The following is a 22477-nucleotide window of genomic DNA, read 5'->3' as shown; positions in this document are numbered from 1 at the left end:
ACTGTATCACACTACTTAGTACCTTGTGTGTAGTATTCATAGCTGCTACTAGCACTAGTATGCCTTTCACGTTGAGGCACGTTTGGTTTGTTGATGTTTTGAGCCGAAAATTGGGCGTGGTGTACCCACGTGTGTTACACATGGCCGTTCACTCGAAGTGAAGAATGGCTTTGATTGGGTAGCTAAAAATATCTTCCGTAACCTGGGTTAGTTCGACCAATGATAAGTGTCTGAATAAGCACGTGACTAGTTTGTTTGCATTCTGACCCTGTCATCTGCGTTTGCACAGAAACAAGCAGGCAGGAACGTGCGATCGTGATCATAAGGGTTGACTCACTATATACGCGAGCGTATTCTAGTTTGTGCACAACATTGCTGGCAAGTGACACTTGCGCCCTTATACTAGTACCTAGCATGCATAGCATACTAGAAGCTGACTGAGAAAAACAAAGTAGCACTGTGGATCAAGGCGGAGATCTTTCTGTGATATTTTGATTATAAGTTGGATATTAACATCCGTGAACATCATGGAAGCTGTTTCTTTTATGAATATTGAGCAGCTTCTCCAAGCCGCTGAATTTCTAGAGAGGAGAGAAAGAGGTAAAATGAACATGATTAATTATGTGTAGCTGTCGTGTAGATCTGCCGGAGTCGGATATAACGTTAGTAGATGGATGATGAACGTTTGACAGTTCACACGTGCAGAGATCCATCTACTAACTCTTAGATCTAGCCTATTCGAAATGAGTATCATCTCTACCTCGGTTTGAACTGCTTCTTCCATTATTCTCTTTCCAGAACATGGTTATGCATCGCCATACTCACATGAAGCAAGTAAGAGGAAACCACGGGTAAAAAGGCTGAATTCCAGCAGGTAAGACGGGGCAGTTGCTTCCAACAATAGTAAAGTTAGACCGTAGACTAGTATTAACGTAATACGTGTGCTTGTGGATTTCCAGTACGGCAGTAGGGTTATCCTACGTTCCCATTTGTTTACAAATGAAATGATCTAATAAGCCAAAATAACGTGAAATTTTGTCCGCTTTGATCTTGTCAATTCGTGGAGCATTATCCTAATAATATTCCTATCTTACTTTGACGATTTCTTCTGACATGACGTAGAGGTCTAGGGCATGCCGCATAGGCACTGAATAAAAATGAAATATTTGTCTTTTTGACTCCTGTTATTGTGGTTGTATATGTGCACGATTATGCCGACGATGTCTATAGTTTGGCCCATACACTGACGTACGTATGACAAGGTCAAGACAAAATAACTTTGGTATATGATCCCGTGTGTGTGTAGCAAGTCTCTGTGCCACTGCCAGGTCAAATTGCGCGTCACAAGGACTTGTCCGTTGTGGCGAAGGCGCAGTGCCATCGTTATCGCTTTAGTTCTGTCGTCGTTGTTGCGTTGTTCTGAAATGACAAATGGTATGGCGTTCTTACACTAAAATTTCAAGAGGTTTGTTGTCACAGTTCATGGGCATTCGACTTCAGAACCAGCGATGGCACAGCTCGCCAGTGAATACGTGTATGCATATATATGGATATTATGTGCGTAGCCTAACTGTGCAAAACGAGCGGTCGATCTCTAACGGACACAGGAACGAATTGCGCGCTAAGTCAGCTGATAGCTGCGCTAGTTTCGTAGTGACGTGCATGCAAGCAGCTGATCGCTAGGGTGTTTTTTTTTCGGTTGGATTTTAGTAGTGGTGGAGATGAATCAGAGCAGTCTTTAGTTAAAATATCTCTTTACTTTTCACGATGAACAAGTACAAGTGCACAAGGCCGTATCACTTTTTAGGAATTCTAGCTCGCAATCGCGCAAAGACTAGCTATAGGATTGGGTTTTTATGGGCGTAGTAGCTAGTACATAGTAGGTCAAGTAGGTAGAGGTCTGGGATTCTCGGGCGGGCAACTACAAAAGTACAAGTACCGCGACCGAAATATCAAGACAATAGTTACACCGCAGTCACTTCCGCTTTATTTCTTGAACTATATAACCTATCTTAATGATTAAGTACACATATACGTATCTAGTTATTCTGATATTACCGTCTGGCGGTACACATGTACGCTCCCGATACGAATTACTCGTAGAAACCCTTCTATTACGGTGGATATCGCCAAATAAAATGTAATATCGTAAGGTACCTATAACCGAGATCTGTTAGTGTCACACATGTGGTTCTGATTGTAAAAACGAGTTTAACTTCACTTTTCGATCTTTGACAATTTAAAGATAGATTTTAATTTTTTTTTCCTTTTTGCGATTTCCCCTACTCTCTCTCCCTCTCTCTCTCTCAGCAGTCGGTCAACGCACAATGAACTCGAGAAAAATAGGTGAGTTTTCGGTTTGCTCAATTGGCTATGAGTATACATGATGTCTGTCGCTGCGCTGTCGGCTGCTATGGACTCGTAGCGTGTGGACAGTATGTAGCGATTGTTTACTGAACTAACGTGGGTGTCATGTGAATAGTGTGCGTACATGTACATGTACATACATGGGCTCGTGACCGTTACGCCTGTTATGGCTTCCCTCCAATTCTTGCTGGTGTGTGTGTGTACGTGTGTGACGCTCTGTGGGCACCCAAACAGTGGACTGCTGAATATGTATGAAGCCCATTGTGTTTGTGCAATACACCATTACTGTTATCAGAGTAGCAACAAACTCAATACTAGTACTAGTAGTAGTCTCGGTAAGTAAAGGGCCTGTGCAGTCCATATTAATATGCATGTTGACCTCAATCGATTCCTTTTTGGTCTGTAACAACCAAATCACTTAATTTTGTGAAAATATGCATCTTATATTTTTGAATATTTTTTCTTTTTTTTTTCTGCCCCATCTCTGAAGAAATCCTCCAGATTATCTTTTATCAGTGACAATGTATTCATTACAGTCATATTCCAACTAAGACACCATCCTTCTGTTACACTTGAGCTGAACAATAGACACATTATGTGCGTGCCTGCCGTTACCATTAATTGTTCAGTCAAAAAATTGAAACATTTACATAAAAAAGAACGTGATGCTGTTGTGAGTATCGAGTGCAGCCTGTAGGGTACCCGGTAGTGTTAGCAATCAGTGGTAAGGCACATACATGTGTACATTGTAACCATCTACAAGTATGAGTATTGTGAGGTCTAATGTGACTTCACTCACTTAACTTGAAGCCTGCATCCTTATCTAGTACGTGGCTACACACAGTCCATCTTTCATTTAGTGACCAGCCTTAGCTTAGTCAAGGGGGGCATTTCATGAAGCATTTTGGTCAGATATTTTTCTGACAAACTGTTACAAGCTATTGAAATCCTTGCATCTGATTGGCTGAGAGCAAATTTGTCCGACAACTTCGTCGGACAAAATGCTTCATGAAATGCCCCCCCCCCCCCCCCCCCCAGCAGGAGTTATGGCTTAATCAAGACAAGTTTGAACATGTCCCCTGTATGTACAGTATGTGTCTAGTGTCAGAAATTTTCAAATTGAGTGAGATGTGGTTAACCTATAAATGCAAGACCCAAAGTTGGTGGCAACTGCATAGTAACACTCGCCTACGAAGTCCACGCTATACCAACAACGATCCAAAACAAGAGTGTTACACTAATGCTAAGACATTTTCACTTTACAAGCTGTTATTTTTGCGAGGTTTAATTTTTTGCAAATTTCGTGAACCACAGTAGGAACGCAAATTAAACAACATGCGCATATATTTCCATGCGCTAGGTTAATAGCGCATTTACAATAAGCCTCGGTGTTGCAGTTCAAGAAAACAACCTCTCGCAAAAATGCTTGTGACCTCCCCATTTGCGAAAATATCTGTACGCGAAAATAACAGCTTTTACATGTACAGTACATAACATTGTCAAAGTAGATGAGGTCAAAGTTCAATAACCTTATTATGAAGCATTCAGGTTAAGGTTTCCCACAGAAAGATATGTAAATGAAGCAGCCCTTTGCTATGCCATAATGTTGACACATGGTCCTGCCTTCATATGTTGTCACGTATTGTAGATGAATGGGGATTATCAATGCAAATCATGACCCTCTTCCCCGGTGTTGGCCCGACCCTGTACAGCACAAAAGACAATGAAGGTGATGAGCATGGCTGGGCACGTTTTGTTGCAATGGGGGGGGGGGGGGGGGGGGGGGGGGGGGGGCTGGTGTGCCATACTGCAGAGCTGGAAGGCATGAGTTGGCGGATTTGGCACTGTTCCAAGTTGGTGTGTGGAAACCCTGGCAGCTCAGGAGAATGCAGGGAATCAGGTTGTTTGTCCTTACAGACGTTGGCAATAGGAGTACTTGTGAACTTGTTAAAATTGCCCCCCTTTCTTCCCACACTAGTATCGGTAGGCAGTACAGGGAATTTAGTAAATTATGGTAAAAGGGGTAAAAATTTGCAGCTTATTTTAGGGGATGTAATGTTCTGCAGAAACTCTCCCTACAATATATTGGTGTGAAGCCTTTTAAAGCTGAAATTTTGTTTTTGTTTTTTGTTCAAAATACACCTGTACTAGGTGAATAAGCAGCACTGTGTAATTAAAGTAAAACTTCAAGATCTTAAGGGCTTTTTACACTTGTAAATTTTTGCTTAGCCCCGGACCAACGGTGGGGCTAAGGGGGGGCCTTAGCCCCACCGTTGGTACGGGACTATCCTTAGCCCACTTTCTGTTTACACTCGTTTTTGCCAAAGTGGGCTAGCCCCACCGATAGTACGGTACTATCTGGCCCTGCAAAATAGCAGGGGTTAGCACCGCAATTGCGGTGCCAAGCAAGTGAGTGTAAACAGATCGAAAAAAGTAATCCTGGGCTAAGCGACGGAGACGAAGTCCGACCCTCACTGACCAATCAGAAACGAGGTAATCAAGTGCTGCCGGTGCGTGCGTGTACGTGTACAGTACACAGCGTAATTATGAATATTCATGTGGTTTGGAAAGTCCGGGGCTAAGAAATACGAGTGTAAAAAGGTCAGTTTTCTCCTTAGCCCCGGACAAGAGATAGTACGGGACTAATTGGCGAGTGTAAAAAGCTGAAAAAATTGGTACGGGACTAACGATAGTCCTGGGTCAGAGAAAGTCCGAGGTTAAGAAACACAAGTGTAAAAAGCCCTTTAGTGCAGTTATATTTTGTAATTTGATATGTATTCAGCTGATCTGTTGAATTGCTAATAAAATGGATTTCTCATAATCTTGTCTAAAAAGAAGAGAGAGAGAGAGAGAGAGAGAAAACCCCAATGCCAGTTGCTAGGCACTAGTGTAACACTGTTGTAGAGAATGATAGTTTTGCTGTGTGAATACCGTAATGCTAAAATATTTATGGAGCACTTGCGTAGTGAACAATTCAGCATACAAGGGGCAAATGTGGAGTTTGGGGCTTAGAGTTTTAATTGGATGTGACTTCATGAATTCAGTTTACTTGCGAGGTGAACAATTCAGCATCCAAGGGGCACATGTGGAGTTTGGGGCTTGGAGTGTTAATTGGATTGTGACTTCATGAATTCAGTTTACCACAAAATCATGTTCAATCATGTTGTACAGTCAGATAGCAGATCTTTCATAACTAAAAGTGTGTGCTTTTTTTCTTTCTTTTTTATAACGTCTGTATTTGACATGTTACACCATACCAACGGCATGTGTAAACATACAAACATGAACAGAATTCAGGGCAATTTTCTTTAAAGCAGGGCAATTTTCTTTAAAGCAAGGCAAAAAATAGTAGTTAAGTTTCCCTTGTTTCATGAAATGGGATGCCTGTAACAATATGTGCACATCAGTATTCACTTGCACGTACAGTTTGTACGTATGTATTTGATGAATTGATGTCACCTCACAAGTCTCCCATTGACCTGCATACAAATCTTCACTTTTTTTTTGAAAGTCAAAGCAATATTCTTCATACTTTTTTTTTTTAATTCTAAAGTCATAATTAATGTCTACAGCCATGATGATTTTTCAAATGAAGTTATTTTTTATTCAGTCATATGAGACAGTTTGAGTTAGCCTACTGATATAAATTTGTCAAACAAGCATAACTGGTGTACATGTACAAACAAATTAAAGGAAGAGGTGATATTGCCTAAAAATCTCTCATGGTGTGACTCAAGTTTGTTTTTGTTTGTTTGTTTTTGTTTTTTTAATGTACATTTTTTTTTTTTTTGCTGCTGTGTATACCCTTTAGAGGTGCTGGAGGCATGATCTGACCCATTGGATAGATAAAAGGGGGAAATGACCTTACCAAGGCTGTCTGTAATGCCGTAAAATCTGTTTGAAATGATTTAAAGGTGAACAAAATACTGTAGGCCTACATACCATATATCTAGTGAGTCTAATTTTTCACGAATCAGGACTTCTCGATGCTTTCGCAAGTGATGAAATTCGCGATCACGAAGTACACTTCTGAATGGAAACAGATGTATGCGCGCACGCCTCATTCATGTTGGGATCAGATTTGATATTTTTGCGTGTTTTTAATTAGTAACAGTACCCTACTTGGGAAATTTGGGAAAATAAAAAACCTCGCCAAATATTCAGCGTATACAGTAGTTGGCAAAGAATGTGTTTTAGTCCCAAATAAAGCGTTGGCTTGCTCTGGCACACTTTGGAAATTGGGACTGAACACACATGAAGAAGTTGTTAAAGAATGATTCTTATTCCTCTGTCCTTCAATGTGATGAGGAGGAATATTCTGATGTCTGTCTAGTAGGTTCATTGAACTGCAAGTACTGTACAGTGCACTGCCTTTTATAGTCATCTGGCAGGGAGGGTGGAAAAAGAGCACATTGCATAAAAAGACTGGTGGTGTACATGTCGGGTGAAAGGTTGTAGTGCACTGTAGAGTAGAGTCCTTGCCAGTTTTGTGAAAATTCTACTCAGTACAAATTAAAGTGACCAATGACATGATAGTGAATTTGCTTTAGATCTGATGAAGTCAGGTTTTTAGGTCAATTTATACTTGAAGAAAGGAAGTACAACCAGGCATTATCACACCTGAAAGATATTTTATGATTAATGTCTTAGATGTTAAACTAGTGGTGGTCATTTTTGTATGGCTGATATAAATGTTTATATTCGTTTGTTTACTTTATCTTTGCTGTCAGTATGTTCAGTTCATTATGTGAAACATTTCTACTGCTCGTAGCCACTCTATCAAAAGAACCTTAGCTACCTCATCTAATAATGCAATATCGTTTCTCTTCGTGCAGGCGGGCACATCTGAGAACATGCCTAGAAAGACTGAAAGAAATGGTGCCTTTACAAGGTGACATGCCACGCCACACAACATTAGGTCTCCTCACAAATGCTAAGCAGTTCATCACGGTAAGTCTCTTTGATTATCAATTATTTGTCATTCATGTATTCATTCATTCCTAGTTTAATGTAGATTAACAATTGTGGTTATTAAAAGGACAAGTCCACCTTCATACCCCTGGATTGAGTAAATGCAGCAATACTAGTAGAACACATCAGTGAAAGTTTGGGGAAAATCGGACCATATGTTCAAAAGTTATGAATATAACTAGACTTGGAATTTGTCAACACTGACAAATTAGGTGATCCGATCTTTTCGGAAATCAATGATTTGAGTTATGATCCCAAAATAGGCATGACCATACAGGTTTCATCTGTGTTTAGGGACATTTTCCGTGTGATGTTTGGAATCTCATTTAGTAAAGCGAGTCAGACCTGCCATCTTTGGTACCAAATTCCGTATACACTATAACGAAGATACAGAATGAAGTATATTTGACCATTGACCCCACTTTGCACAGCCAAGATGGCATCTGAGCAAAAAGTGGTTATTTTGTAAAATGATTCTTGTAACATGGTCTTTGCGTGTGCAAAATATGGAAGATATAGGACATGTATTCACTAAGATACAGAATGAAACATTTATGACCTTTGACCCTAATTTACATACCCAAGATGGTGTCTGATCAAGAAGTTATTTTATGAAATAATGTACGTGACATGAACTAAACATGTGCAAAATTTGAGGGTGATAGAGTCTGTTTTTCTTGAGTTATTGCTAAGAAAGTTGCAGAAAGAAAGAAACATTTCAATACATTGAAGATCAGCTTTAATTTCAACCAAGTTTTGTAACGTGATACCGACATCGTATGAAAAAATGGAGGACACACTTACGATAGCCCAAAGTCTCAGCTACAACATTTTAAAATCTGGGAGAAATTCACCGTAGTGTAAGTGAGCTAGTGCTCGATATAGATAGTCATGTCAATTTTCATTTCCAGAAAAACTGCACTCCCATAGAGATAACACGTCATAACGAAGATACAGAAAGAAGTACATATGACCTTTGACCCCACTTTGCACAGACATGATGGCATCTGAGCAAAAAGTGGTTATTTTGTGAAATGATTCTTGTAACATGGTCTTTGCGTGTGCAAAATATGGGAGAGATAGGACATGTATTCACTAAGATACAGGATGAAACATTTATGACCTTTGACCCTAATTTACATACCCAAGATGGTGTCTGATCAATGTTAGTTTATGAAATAATGTACGTGACATGAAATAAACATGAGCAAAATTTGGGGGTGATAGGGGCTGTTTTTCTTGAGTTATTGCAAAGAAAGTTGCAGAAAGAAAGAAACATCTCAATACATCGAAGATAAGCTTTACTTTCAACCAAGTTTCTTAACGTGATAACGACATCGTATGAAAAAATGGAAGACACACTTACGATAGCCCAAAGTCTCAGCTACAACATATTAAAATCTGGGAGAAATTCAGCGTAGTGTAAGTGAGCTTGTGCTCGATAAAGATAGTCATGTCAATTTTCATTTCCAGAAAAACTGCACTCCCATAGAGATAACATGTAAACTGGTCAAAGATGACTTTTACTCCATTTTTACGAGGTGATTACGTCATCCAATCAAAATTTTGTAATAACACTCTTGAAAGAACATTAAATAAGCTACAACATACTGAAATTTGGGTGAAAATTGGCAAAGGATTAGTGAGATACGCTCGAATAAACTTGAAATTTGATGATGTCATTTTGAAAATTTACTTAAGCAATTTTTATTTTATTAAGAAATTTGATATCTTTTAATAATTTTTTCAGCATCGCCAACCCATGAAATGACATGTACAACTCATCAACTTTTAGAATATGTAAAGAAAATGGGGGGGTCACCGTCCATCCTGACGAGTAAAATCGGATTTAAAATTGGCGTTTTTTTGGCATAGTTGCACTGTCTATCGCCATTGACATTTTTTCAATTTTTCAAAAAATGCTCCAAATGGTCTGAAACGTGTGCAAAAAAACTTTGAGCTCGATTGGAGCATACAAATATTTCAACGCGCGCATACCTGATGTTTTAAGGTATAGATGAATTTTGAGAATATGAGTAGAATGCGCTTGACTTGAAATGGCGTAAATTTCATAGAAAAATTCTATTCCATTAATGAGATATGATTGAGAATGTGTTTTCATATAATGACGTCATGGTGACGTCACGGTCGACTGATCACTATGATTTTACTAGATCTGTCATCTTTGGGACAGATACATACATGGTATAAGTTTGAACTTGATAGGCATAGCACTTTCTGAGCTAACCTCTGCACAACTTTTGGGGAGAAATGAAGAAGAAGAAGAAAGAATCCGTACAGATACAGAAGGTGATCTGAGAGGATACTGGATCACCTAATGAAGTTTCTGCTCAGTCACTGCTGGATGAGAAGACTACTACAGCTTGTCATGTTGATGTGTACAACGATATTAAGAAATTAAAGAGAAAATTCAACATATCTTCACTTTTCTTGCATAATAAAAGAACACTAGACTTGCCTCTTTCAGAAGGCAGGGGGAATAATATTACCCTTAACATACATGTACGTCAGTGACAAGTCAAGGAAATGTGGACTTTCTAAAAAAATTAAAATTTTGTGAAATTTTCTTTATGTTTTCCTTACATCGTTCTACGCATCTGACATCATGCACTGTCGTAGTCTTCTCATTCAGTAGTTAAAGCCCAGATACTTAAAAATTCATAACTTTTGAAATGATTGTCTGATATCCCCCAAATTTTCACTGATGTGTTGCTGCTATTGCTGCATTCACTCAATCCACATGTTGTGTACATGAAGGTGGACTTCAATACAAATCGTAAAACATCAACATGTAGATGTACACTGTACGTATAAGGGGTATGAACAAAAATATGTATGGACATACAGTTGTATTGTATTCTGCTTGTAGTAAGGTATCGGGTAAATCCATTGACCGGAATTTCCTTTTCCATGCTATTAACTTACATGTATGATTTTGTGTTAATGAAGTGCTGTTAACATTGTACATCCAAAAAGGAAAAAGATGAAAATTAACGAGGATATAACACGATACAATAGATAAAACCAATGCAAAGATATCATGAATTAAAAAACAAGTTGCAGAAAGACGGCTGACTCATTCCATAGATGCACTAATAAGTAGGTTTCAACTAATTAATGAATACGTACAATACAGTGTACATACCTAGTTGGCTTTGTGTCGTACATTGCACAGACCCTGTAACTATTGACATTGTAGAAATAACGTACACGTACAATTGTATGTCCACATGCAGGGGCGGATCTAGGAATTCTGTGAAGAGGGGGCGCCTTTACAAAATTAAAGGGGGCGTGTCTTTTTATTTTTGTTTTAACAAGAATTAAGTGGGGGGAGGGGGGCACGTGCCCGTTGTGCCCCCGTCTGGACTTGCCACTGCACATGTATGTCTTTGTGTTTCCACATTTACGCATAGTACATGTAAGGCTTACTGGTAAGTCTTGAATTGTTAAATTCATCGTATGAGTATGAGCAGATTCAGAGTTTGTGGTACTCCAGGTGGTGGTGCTAGTGGTCATACAGGTATTGAAAGCCATCAGCTTCTACTCATACAAAAATGTAGTGTGCATGTACATTGTATGTACATGCACTTCAGTGTGAGTTATGGAGAATCACTGTCTTCATGTGCAATTTATTCTCTACCCAAGCTGATATTAGAGAGTGTGATAGTCAGAAAATAAGGTGATTGTTTTGCAAGTGTCTTGCCATCATTGTGTTAACAGTATGTGCAAACTATACTGTTCTTCTGTGTTACAGTGGAGTAATTGTAAGTTAATGCAAGGAGCTCCTTGGTTAATGTAATTTAGCACCATGCAGAATACAATAAGATGAATGTTTTAGCACTGTGCTTCCTTTTAATAATAAGATGCATTTTTTTAGCACTGTGCTTCCTTTGAGTTTAAATGCCCATAATCCCTTTCTTATGTTTTGACTGTACATTAGAAACTGTTGAAAGAGACGAAAATATGGGACCCTATCACAGAGTAGCTTGTGTTAACGGGATTGCATTCCCCTGTAAGAGTAAGGTCGAGGTGTGGAATACATAGAGCTGTCAGAGAGGAGCTGGTTAATCTTGGCCAGGAAATGAAGGGAATTAAAAGCCTGTATTGTTAGGACTGAGGAGGGTTGTTCGCCTTGACTACAATGTACAGATCTGTACAGGATGTACATTGTAGCACTGTATAATTATACTTCATTTTGGATAAAACCGTGCATAATGTTGCTAGCAGGTTGCAGAGTAGAGGGTGATTTTATCCACTTTTCATGAAGCTTGCTGTGACAAAGTTTAGTGAGCATGCTCACTGGAGAAGTGTAATTTTTACAACTCTGCTTGGATTCCTCCCGAGGGCCTACCGGTAGTATAGATCCCCAAAGCGAATTGTGTATTTGGCCCTCTATAGGCATGGCCATTACACATACTGAGGTGTTATCGTGAGCCGGCTGGCCACAGCTGAGCGAGCAATTGCACAGTCTGTGTATTACACATCTATAGGAGTTTGCAGAATTACTTGAGCACATCTGCCATTTGCGTTGTTGATCACACACACACTTATATTAGCAAGAATCTGCCTTAATATTACAGTAAGAGAAATGTGTCAGCACTTTCTTGCATAATATTGCTATCTCAACAGGCTCTTGAAGAAAAAGAGTCTCGGTATGCCTTACACAAAGACCAACTATGCAGAGAACAGCGCTTCCTTCGGAGGAGACTAAATCACCTTCAGTCCACCCTGCATCGACAGCGCCAAGACAGCACCGGAAGCTCCCTAGCTTCTGATGATTCAGAAAAAGGTATTATATGGATGAGACTTTTCATTTAGCCAGGGTGTGGTATTCTGCTGTATTTTCGTGAAGGACCTTCAATTTAATAGACAGTGATATTTTAGTGGAGAAAGTGATCTGGACAACTCAATTTCAAAGACAAGCTCTACAGGAACTACAAACTTTGTTAGTAGGAATGAGAAATTGCTTGACAATTAAAAAAGTTGACCCAAATATCATCCCCCTCATGACAGCATTCCTGCAGATTATAGCATGTCATACATGAAACTGCTCTATCAACATTACTTGGAGTCACAGTAGATATTGCAAATGATGCCCTGAACAAGTTCAAGGTAACCTGAGCATTATCTCTAAATGATTAACGACACGCACTTCTGAAGTATGATTGCAACCAACTTTAAAGGACATGTTACCTTGAATATATGTGTGGATGGCATGAATATTGTGATATGAGCAGTTTTAGGAAAATTGGACAATCAATCCAAAAGTTATGAGTTTCTGAAGTTTCATTGACACCATCACTGGATGAGAAGACTACTACAGTTTGTGATGTCACATGTATGCATAAGACAATATAAAGAAAGTATTTTAAAAAGTCAAAATATTGTCACACTTATCTAGCATAATACACGTACAATAATACTTACAAGTAACTTGCCTCTTTCAAAAGGCTGGGGGAATTATATTGCCCTTAACATACATGTATGTATGTCACTAACAAGTCTAGGGATTACTAGGGAATATGTACTTTAAAAAGGAAAAAAAAAGGATGAAATTATTTTGTGGTATTCTAATATTTACGCATGTGACATCACAAACTGTGGTACCACCTCAGTCTTCTAATCCAGTGATAGTGGCACTGAAACAAGTATGATTAAATAAACAAAGTGGTAAGTGGGTCAATCCACGTCAAATCATCCAGTGCTTGTCACCCGACCCTCTCCGATTTTCTTTAAAATCGCACCAAATGTTCCCCAAAGTGTCTGACGGAAAATCCCAAAATATTTTGCCCCAAGGTCAATTGGTTGCTAAGATACAGCCTCACATAGCAACCAATGCGCATTCCAAAATATCAGTTGAAAGAAAATTATGCATTTTTGATTGATTGTGGTAGCATGGATATTTATGCAAAAGTGTTCATTATCTGGAAATTGAGAAAACTTTATAGTCTTTGCAAGAAAAACTGACTGTGACGCGAAATTGACTTTTCGTTAACGTGCATGAGGTCGCCGATAATGGTGTTAAATGTTAATTTTGAAAATTTTAATGCATATTTAGAGGCTAATATCTTCCACATTTCATCACCTTAGGTTCTAAAATATTATGCTGTTGAAGGCTTTGACTTGCTCAGTAATTTTGAAAAAAATCAGCGGATGCGTGCCCACCTTTTTTACGGAGAGCGCCCTCAAAGTCGACAAAAATTAAAAAGATGCCAAATTCAAGGTCACGGATCACCCTTCGTCCCACCTAGGAATGGCATCAGTTTTTTTGTATTGATAGACATTTACCTATATTATCTTGGGTTACCAAAGAAATTTTGCTACCGAAATGTTCAATGGTAAATTTACCCCACTGAAAATGGTCGTAAACGGCCAAATTCCCATGTAATATCACACATTGGGTTTAGAGGACATTTCAAATGCCCATGCTTTCAAGATGAATAGCCCTAGCCCTGTGATATTTGATGTAGGGGTAGTCTGTTATATATATTTTAGTAATATTTACCATAAAACACTTTTATTACATAATAATGACCTTGAAATTTAATCCAACATTTGATAAAAACAACAAGTCGCTCCATTTTCCTCATTGCACTGCATGTATATGGTAGGCTGTCAGCTTTCATAATTCGTGAAATATTGCTCTGTGAAAAGTCTTTCAAAACACATATTACATGCAGTGCAATGAGGAAAATGGAGCGACTTATTGTTTTTATCAAATTTTGGATTAAATTTCATGGTCATTATTATGAAATAAAAGTCTTTTATGGTAAATATTACTAAAACATATATAACAGACTACCCCTACAGCAAATATCACAGGGCTAGGGCTTTTCATCTTGAAAGCATAATGGGCATTTGAAATGTCCTCTAAACCCAATGTGTGATATTACATGGGAATTTGGCCGTTTACGACCATTTTCAGTGGGGTAAATTTACCATTGAACATTTCGGTAGCAAAATTTCTTTGGTAACCCAAGATAATATAGGTAAATGTCTGTCAATACAAAAAAATTGATGCCATTCCTAGGTGGGACGAAGGGTGATCCGTGACCGTGAATTTGGCACATTTTTCATTTTTGTCAACTTTGAGGGCGCTCTCCGTAAAAACAGTGGCCACGAATCCCCTGATTTTTTTCAAAATCACTGAGCAAGTCAAAGCCTTCAACAGCATAATATTTTAGAACCTAAGGTGATGAAATGTGGAAGATATTAGCCTCTAAATATGCATTAAAATTTTCAAAATTAACATTTAACACCATTTTCGGTGACCTTGTGCACGTTAACGAAAAGTCAATTTTGCGTCACAGTCAGTTTTTCTTGCAAAGACTATAAAGTTCTCTCAATTTCCAGATAATGAACACTTTTGCATAAATATCCATGCTACCACAATCAATCAAAAATGCATAATTTTCTTTTAACTGATACTTTGGAATGCGCATTGGTTGCTATGTGAGGCTGTATCTTAGCAACCAATTGACCTTGGGGCAAAATATTTTGGGATTTTCCGTCAGACACTTTGGGGAACATTTGGTGCGATTTTAAAGAAAATCGGAGGGGGTCGGGTGACAACTTTTCTGAAAATTGGATAATTTGACGTGGATTGACCCAAATAGTTATAATAAAATTGTAGAATAAACAATCTACAGAATGTAGTATTATCCAGGGTCGCATACAACTGTGTTCAGATGTGATAATTTACGTAGGAATAAGCAGGTACTTTGCAGTAACCCTGTTATGTTAGTTGTAATATTACTGAGGAAAGACATGTCAATAAGTCGTGGAGAAATTTATAGAAGATACGAAACCCAACTATTCAAATAATTTCACAACTTTTTACACATTTATTTTCTATGTAAGGGACACATTCTCATAATATTTCAATGTAAAGGAAATACATGTATTCCCTTTGCCTTTTCAAAAAACTACAGTATGTTGAATGTATGTTGGGGGGGGGGGGAATTTGTTAATGTCCTATGTATATTGCACTTATGTGGCATTACTAAGTGGCAATGGTTGTTACAACAAGAGGGCTGTATGTGGGATTAATACAAAGTTCAATAATCATTACATTTTTCAAAAACAGATGTACATGTATGGTCCAACTTTAACTGAGTATTTCATCCTTCATTCTTTCTGCACTCGCCGATTCTTCATGTTTGTTGAAACCTCCCTCGTTATTTTATCAACATGGCACGTTGCATAATGATGAGAATCCTGCATGTTTGTGCATGATATTGACATGAATTCCTGTTGTGATTCTCCTCCTTTTGTTGCAGATGATGTCGATGTTATTGGGTACAACAGTGACAGTGACAACAGGAGTATTGGGTCAGACGTGAACAGCAGCGATGGCGGGCTTGCAGTTAGCACCAAAGAAATTGTCATCACTGATTTATAGCTTTCAGGGATTCCCAGGTGTTATTTGATCCTTTGTATGATGCTGAATTCATGAAAACTAGAAGTTTGTGTGACACAAACAGGCCAGGATGTGAACAGTTGAGCCAAGCAGCCAACATCATCAGAAGTCATGAAGATACCAGTAAAAACAAAATGAAATATTCAAGTGCCAATAAATTTATCAATTCAGGAATACAAAATAGAATTACTCAACGGAGAAGCAAGATAATGTCACTCTTTTTAAATTACAAATATTTATGTATATAGAATTTGAGAACAGGTGGTTGTGTTAAATATAAGAATGCACATTCTATTCCCAAGATAGGCAGTTAACACTGCACATATTATCAATTCCAATCAGTACCTCAATTGTACTATTTTTGTTGTAGAAGAATTGTATATTCACCATACAGAGCTTTCATTCTGCGATCAGCTTCGGACAGGATAGAAGACATCTCTGCGAAGATAATCACCACCACTGGTCACCCTTAATTCAGCTGTTGTATTAGGTTGTCTCCTCTTAGTATCAGAACTTTGGGTGTTCACAAGATATGTCAGTGCATGAGAATTCATACACTGAGTGCTTAAAAGGGAAACAAAACTGGATAAAATGTGTGTGAAAGAAAATTTTCAGTATTAAACCTGTCTACAAAACTTTTTTTTTTCCATGATAAAGTATATCTGTACTTTGTATGTGCTCATAAAACCTTCAATTGCTGCATTTCTAAAAGCCTCAAAAGTTGGTGATGGATATCTTAACATACAACTGAATGCTGCAACCTGCAAGTTTCACTTTCAATGAACCAGAGCCCCAAGAACAACATTTATACTGGCCTGGTATGCAGGTCAGAGTGATGTGGTACAGAACAATGATTCATGTGTCTAGCCTGCAATTTAAGGTTAATGTATCAAAGAGTATGCAAGAAAATATCTTTGAAGGTATGTACGATTTGTACATTAACTTGGGGAAAAAACCCAATGTCATACAGTTGTATTGAGGCAGTTTCTTTCTCCTGTATTTTGCTAGTCTCTGATGAAGGAGGGACGTGATCCTGTCTAGGATAGCTTCTAAAGCATCACATCATGACTTTGATACACACCTGAATGAAAAAAAAGAAGAGTCAATTGACCAGACCTCTACACAGATGCTTTCCCACACAATATGATAGGAAATGTGTTCTGAGGCAGATATAAGATATGTGATGTGGTGAAAATGTAAGAATAATGGAACACAAATATGGTGCATTTTATTTTTTGATACACTGCAAGGGAATGGCATCAAATTCTTCCTTGATTCTAATTTTCACTTGCCCTTTTCTGACACTACTCTGGATCAGAGCTGATTTTGATTTCCCATCCACCCAAACCATGAGAATTTGATATTATAGGATCATTTAACACATGGGACTGTTTCAGCAGCTCATTCACAGTTGGGCATGATGTACCATTGCTGAAGTAACTTGCCAGATAGAGATCACCATCTGGCTCCACTAGACATCCAAGCTTCCATTTGTGCACACTGCTGGTCAGTTAATTAGCTGTATTGCACATAAAACTTTTATTGTCTTTAGCTGTGATTCAATGGAAGTTCATGGCCTTGGTAAGTTATCTTGCTGTAATGAAAACAGCAGACTGAGATTAAAGGCGCAATATGAACAGGTGAATAATCATGCATTTCCCCTGCAAAATTCAAGGTCAGTTGATTTCCTCTCCCGATATTGTCACTGATTTAAGTGACCATTTTGTATGTCATATTTTTATTCAAGACAACATGATTTGAGTAAATTTATTCACTTGTCTATTTCATTCATGACAATATCTGCTGGGATGAAGGGAGCTTTTTAAGTGATTTTTGCAGCTATTCCACCCTTGCACTGTGCTGGTAAGAAGAAATGCTTCTTTTGATCTCGTCAAAATTATATTGGTTTTTTTTAAAGATATATATATATATATTTATATGTGTGTGCAGAGGTTGTCTCTGTTTATGTTCAAGTCTATGATTTAATGCTACCCTATCCTAACGGTTGTTTCATCGTATCTTAGATGAGAGAGGTGTAGAAATCTTTCTGCATAATGCTTGGGAATAATTTTTGTCAATTCTGTCCATATATAACAGGCATTTTCAATTTGTGTTACCACAGGAAAAGTTAAGGACAAACAGTTGATACAGTTGTATGTGCAGGGAATAATTTCCAACTCAAATTTGATTCACAATATCATCTCTGATGAACAGTATTTCAAATGGTATCCTGTACACTTCTAAAGAAAACTGCTACACACACACACACACACACACACACACATAATACTGTGTGAAGCAATGGTGTAGAAATGCATAGCAAATCGTGATGCTATTGTACCAGGAAAATTATATCCCTGTTATGGCAGTTTTCATGTTAATATTGCAGTCACGTCCCCCTACCCCAGTAAAGTGTAATCTCTAAATGTTAAATGTTCAGTCTATATTTCCAGCGTGCTTTTCAGACAGCCATAATGCGTTGTAGCAACGACAGAGTCACTGAGCTTGCAAGTGATTAATTTTTGAAGAGTGTTAAAATTCTGAAGGTGTTCAATTTTGTTTACCTGACTTGTACCTGAAGTACAATGAAATCCATTTGTATTATTTGCTTGCAGGCCATGTAAATCCTTTTCAACCCATTTTCTTTCTTCCTGAGAACTTGTAATCTCAATCTGTGTTATAGTTCAGGATATAGCAGGCTCATATCCTTTTCAGATTTTTAGGATATGAACGTAGGATTGTGTTGTGCTCAAGGATATTCTTAAAGGCAGCTATTCTGTGAAATAAATAAACTTGATGTTTGACCCTCGTGCAATTAAAAGCATTGTTTCAATTTTTAATTCTGTGAAATAAATTAAATTGATGTTTGCCCCTCGTACAATTAAAAGCATTGTTTCAATTTTGCCATGAGGTGTTGCGTGAATATTGATACTCTCGTAAAGTGGCTTCATGTATTTTAGTACCTTGCTGAGCCATGTACATTGTAGGTCCATGACACATGTACACAAAAAGGAACCCTCCCTTTGTTAAGGATAACTTAACCAATGTTTAGATATGCCATCCAGTCTGGAGCAAACTTGAACTTGCATAACCATTGTGGTACTTGATTGTGCAATACATGTTCGAAAGCCCTGTGTTATTCAAATAGATAAGACAAGATTTAGTAGAAAGGTATACTTGCTAGAAATACAGTTTATATTGTTGATAACATCGGTTTGATTCTTGGGAGCATGGTTATACAATTTATAACCATGCTCCTTAGAATCAAACATCATTCAGTCTTTAGTACAATGTACTTAATTTCCCAGACACTACTCCCGATCACGTTTTTATACCTCTGGCCCCGAAGGCCCCCTCTTTTGTTTTGTTTTTTTCTCCTTTCCATGGATTAGAAATATTTTTTGAGGATGCACACAAAGTTAAGGTGCGTGAGCATGTAGGAGGAATAGATGAAATGCCTATCACAAGTTCTACATGACCTCACAATGAAAATAAGATTCAGAGCTGTTTTGTTTGTTTTTTTCACCAGAAACTCTGAGATTGTGACACTTTATTTACTTTATTTTAGAAAACACTCTTTTTTTTTTCTGAGATGCTGCTCACACATCTTTACATACCAACACAAAGTGCTGCTTGGACAGTGTGTACTGTATAACATGATATTCTGCGTATGTACATGCTCTTTAGGGCGGGGTGTTATCGAATACAGATGCAGCGCCAATGTAAATTGTTCACACACAAAGCTCTTCAGATGACAGTCTGAATAGCGTGTACTGTTAATGTAGTACGTGTGTAGTGTTAGAGGTGGAAGTTGATATGCAAGACTATGCTGACTATGCTGTCTAGTGTAACAGTCGTATCTTATTTCCATGTGTGTTTCTCCCTAACAAGTAAGGTGCATTATCTCACATTTAATCACACTTTGCCATTGCATGGCAGATTATCTTTGTACTACAATTTTATGGCGTGCAGGGATTTTTATAGTACTTGGTCCTTTGAGTTGACATGACATAAAATGCTCATGGTGGTTCCTTTAAATGTGAGGACTGTGTTATTTTTTTATTGACTGTTGGATTAAGAGAAGAGCAATTTTGAGAAGTTTTAAAAGACTTTTGGAGATCTTTCTGTCTAACATGTGGATTACAAGAAATTCAACTTCAATATCGCATGTCTCCACAAAAGTGTTAAAGGCAGGTGACTTGATATCTAGGTTTTTCTGTGTAGCTGCATTTAGAAATAATTTGAGGGCAACCTTCCAATTTAGAGTAGCTAACTCTACGTGTTGATAATCTGATACATGTACCCTGAAAGCTTATTAAGAGTGTCTAGATGTGTAAATTTGTGTGTGTTTGCAAATGTGTGATTATGAATGTGTCCAGTCAATGTAATTTGCTATGGATGTGTTCTGATAACTGTGAACTGATATTCTGTTTGCATATTGCTGCATTCAAAACATTTAGATTTTTCCACAATTTTGTGCTTTTATTTAAGTGTTTATTTGTGTAGTAATTTTGTGTGTTGTTATTTTTTTTTTGTGGAGTAAACATGTACATGTACATGTAGTACTCTTCTACCTTACTTCACAAGAGAGTTACCCCAGGTGTTTACTTGCCTCAGAAGGAAAAACTAAAGTCTACATGGAAGATGCTATACAATGTAGTACAGCTTTTATAGAGATGTTGAGTTTATAACAAAAAAAGTAATTCAAACAAAGGCTATTCGTTGTTTTTTCAGACGTTTTGTTTCCACTATATGTATATCGAGTGAGCCATAGGAATGAGCAGAATACTTGTACTTTTGTTTTGTTTTGTTTTGTTGTTGTTTTTTGAAAAAAAATTGTATATACTGCCTTTTCTGTATGTTACCAAATTGTATATGTCTACATTATATAACACTTTAGAAACTATTTGTAGATCTTTGCTTGTATGGTTATCATTCTTGTATGGCATTGAGTGTACAATACAATAATTAAAATAAAAAGTTCTATTTCCACAAAACAGATACATAGTTTTTCTATGTCCAGTTTACTGTGTGCGTTTTCTTTAGTGAAAACTACATGAACATATGTTATTATGTAGCATTCATATTTTTTGAATCTGTTGGAAATTATGGTGCTGTAGACGAAAAGTTAGGAAGTTATGTACTACATGTACTACACTTGTATCTTAAAACAATGAGTACAATGTATGTATTACCAAATACACTGGGAGCGGGAAGAAAGGAAACATACATTATTTTTCCGTTTACATTTACTTGTAAAAACGCAACATATCGCAGAACTGCCTCTAGAACGGGAGTACATGTACACTGGAGTACCCTATTGTCCCTTGTTCCTTTCCACTCTGATACATGTAGGCCCTATAGTGTATTAATTTTATGCAAGATAAATGAGGTACATGTAGTACAGTTCATCAAGAGGAGGACGCTGTACCAAATACGATTCTTGCCTTTTGACTCCAGTACGCTTGGTACTGATAAATTGATTTTCTGCATCATATACAAGGTTAGCTGGCATGTCGGAATTTCAGACTTGGAACGTCATTATATGTAATTTTAGACATTTTATATCCCTTGCACTTACCACTAATTTCATTTTTTTTCCCCCTCTGGCGACACTTCGTGGCGGAGGCATGATGTTTTCGGGTTGTCCGTCCGTCTGTAATGAACTTTTTGGACAGCAAAACTTAAGGGATGGTACCTATACTACTGTACAATGTATTGGTGAAGATGAGAAACGGGCTTTTAACTTTCTGCGAGATATCAAGAAACCACTTGTGATATACAAGTACAGAGCATACCATTCTTAGAGGAATTCAAAGTTTATTTGATGAAAATCGGTTTTGGAATCACAAAGACATCCAAAAACAAAGTAAAACAAAGCAGTCGGAGTAGAAGGTGAGTCCCACCGTGCGTCGTCCGTAAAATTTTTACATTTTCATCCTCTTGAGAACCCCGGGACCGATTTTCACCAAACTTGGCAGGTAGCATCCTTAGGGGGATAGGATCTCAATTTGTTCAAGTGGGCACCATACCCTACCTGGGGGCCCACAGAGGGGTCAACCCCCCCCCCCCCCCCAAATTAAGGAATCTTAAAAAAAAATCTTCTTTAGAACCAGAAGTGATAGAGCTAAGTTTATACCATGTGTTAGTACATTGATGATTATAGTTTCAAGTTTGTTCATGGCGGAATCAGAGGTGCCCCCCTTGGGACCCAGGGGAGGGGTCCTAATGGGCCCAAATAACCATTGTACATTTTCATCTTTTTCTTAAGAATGCATGATGAATTTTCACCAAACTTGGCAGGTAGCATCCCCAGAATCTGAACTACCGGTACATGAAATAGGCACCATGCCCCACCTGGGGCCTAAATTGGGGCCTAAATTGTAAATTGTCATCTTTTTCTTGAAAACCCCACGATGAATTTTCCCCAAACTTGGAAGGTAGCATCCCTAGGGGGATAGACGGGCACCATGCCCCACCTGGGGGTTCCCAGGGGGCCCAACCCACCCCCAGTAAGGAATCTTTCTCTAGAATCAGAAGTGATTGAGCTAAGTTAATACAATGAGTCAGTATACTGATGACAGTTGTTTCAAGTTTGTTCATGGCAGATTCAGGAGTGCCCCCTCCCCGTGGGAACCAAGGGAGTGGGGTAGGATGGGTCCAAATGGTGATGTAAATTGTACATACATGTTCATCATT

At 38.1% G+C, this 22477-nt stretch overlaps 1 protein-coding gene across 2 annotated transcripts; it reads left to right on the top strand.

Annotated features, from left to right (window-relative positions):
- Window positions 1-352: 352 nt before the first annotated feature.
- On the top strand, window positions 353-21728 carry LOC139742485 (max dimerization protein 1-like). 2 transcript variants are annotated; one of them, XM_071653023.1, is made up of 6 exons: window positions 353-600; window positions 799-874; window positions 2314-2346; window positions 7203-7317; window positions 11989-12148; window positions 15639-21728. In XM_071653023.1, the coding sequence occupies exons 1-6, from the start codon at window positions 528-530 to the stop codon at window positions 15758-15760; spliced, it is 579 nt and encodes a 192-aa protein (XP_071509124.1). In that variant the 5' UTR covers window positions 353-527; the 3' UTR covers window positions 15761-21728. The 2 variants fall into 2 exon arrangements, with proteins under 2 accessions (XP_071509124.1, XP_071509122.1); XM_071653021.1 differs by having other exon boundaries at window positions 2311-2346.
- Window positions 21729-22477: the final 749 nt, after the last annotated feature.

Source organism: Diadema antillarum, unplaced genomic scaffold (genome assembly GCF_040938485.1).
Source record: "Diadema antillarum isolate AM-2024a unplaced genomic scaffold, OU_Dant_1.0 seq00001003_RagTag, whole genome shotgun sequence".
NCBI classification, from domain to species: Eukaryota; Metazoa; Echinodermata; class Echinoidea; order Diadematoida; family Diadematidae; genus Diadema; species Diadema antillarum.
This window is presented reverse-complemented; position numbering and strand designations above follow the sequence as displayed.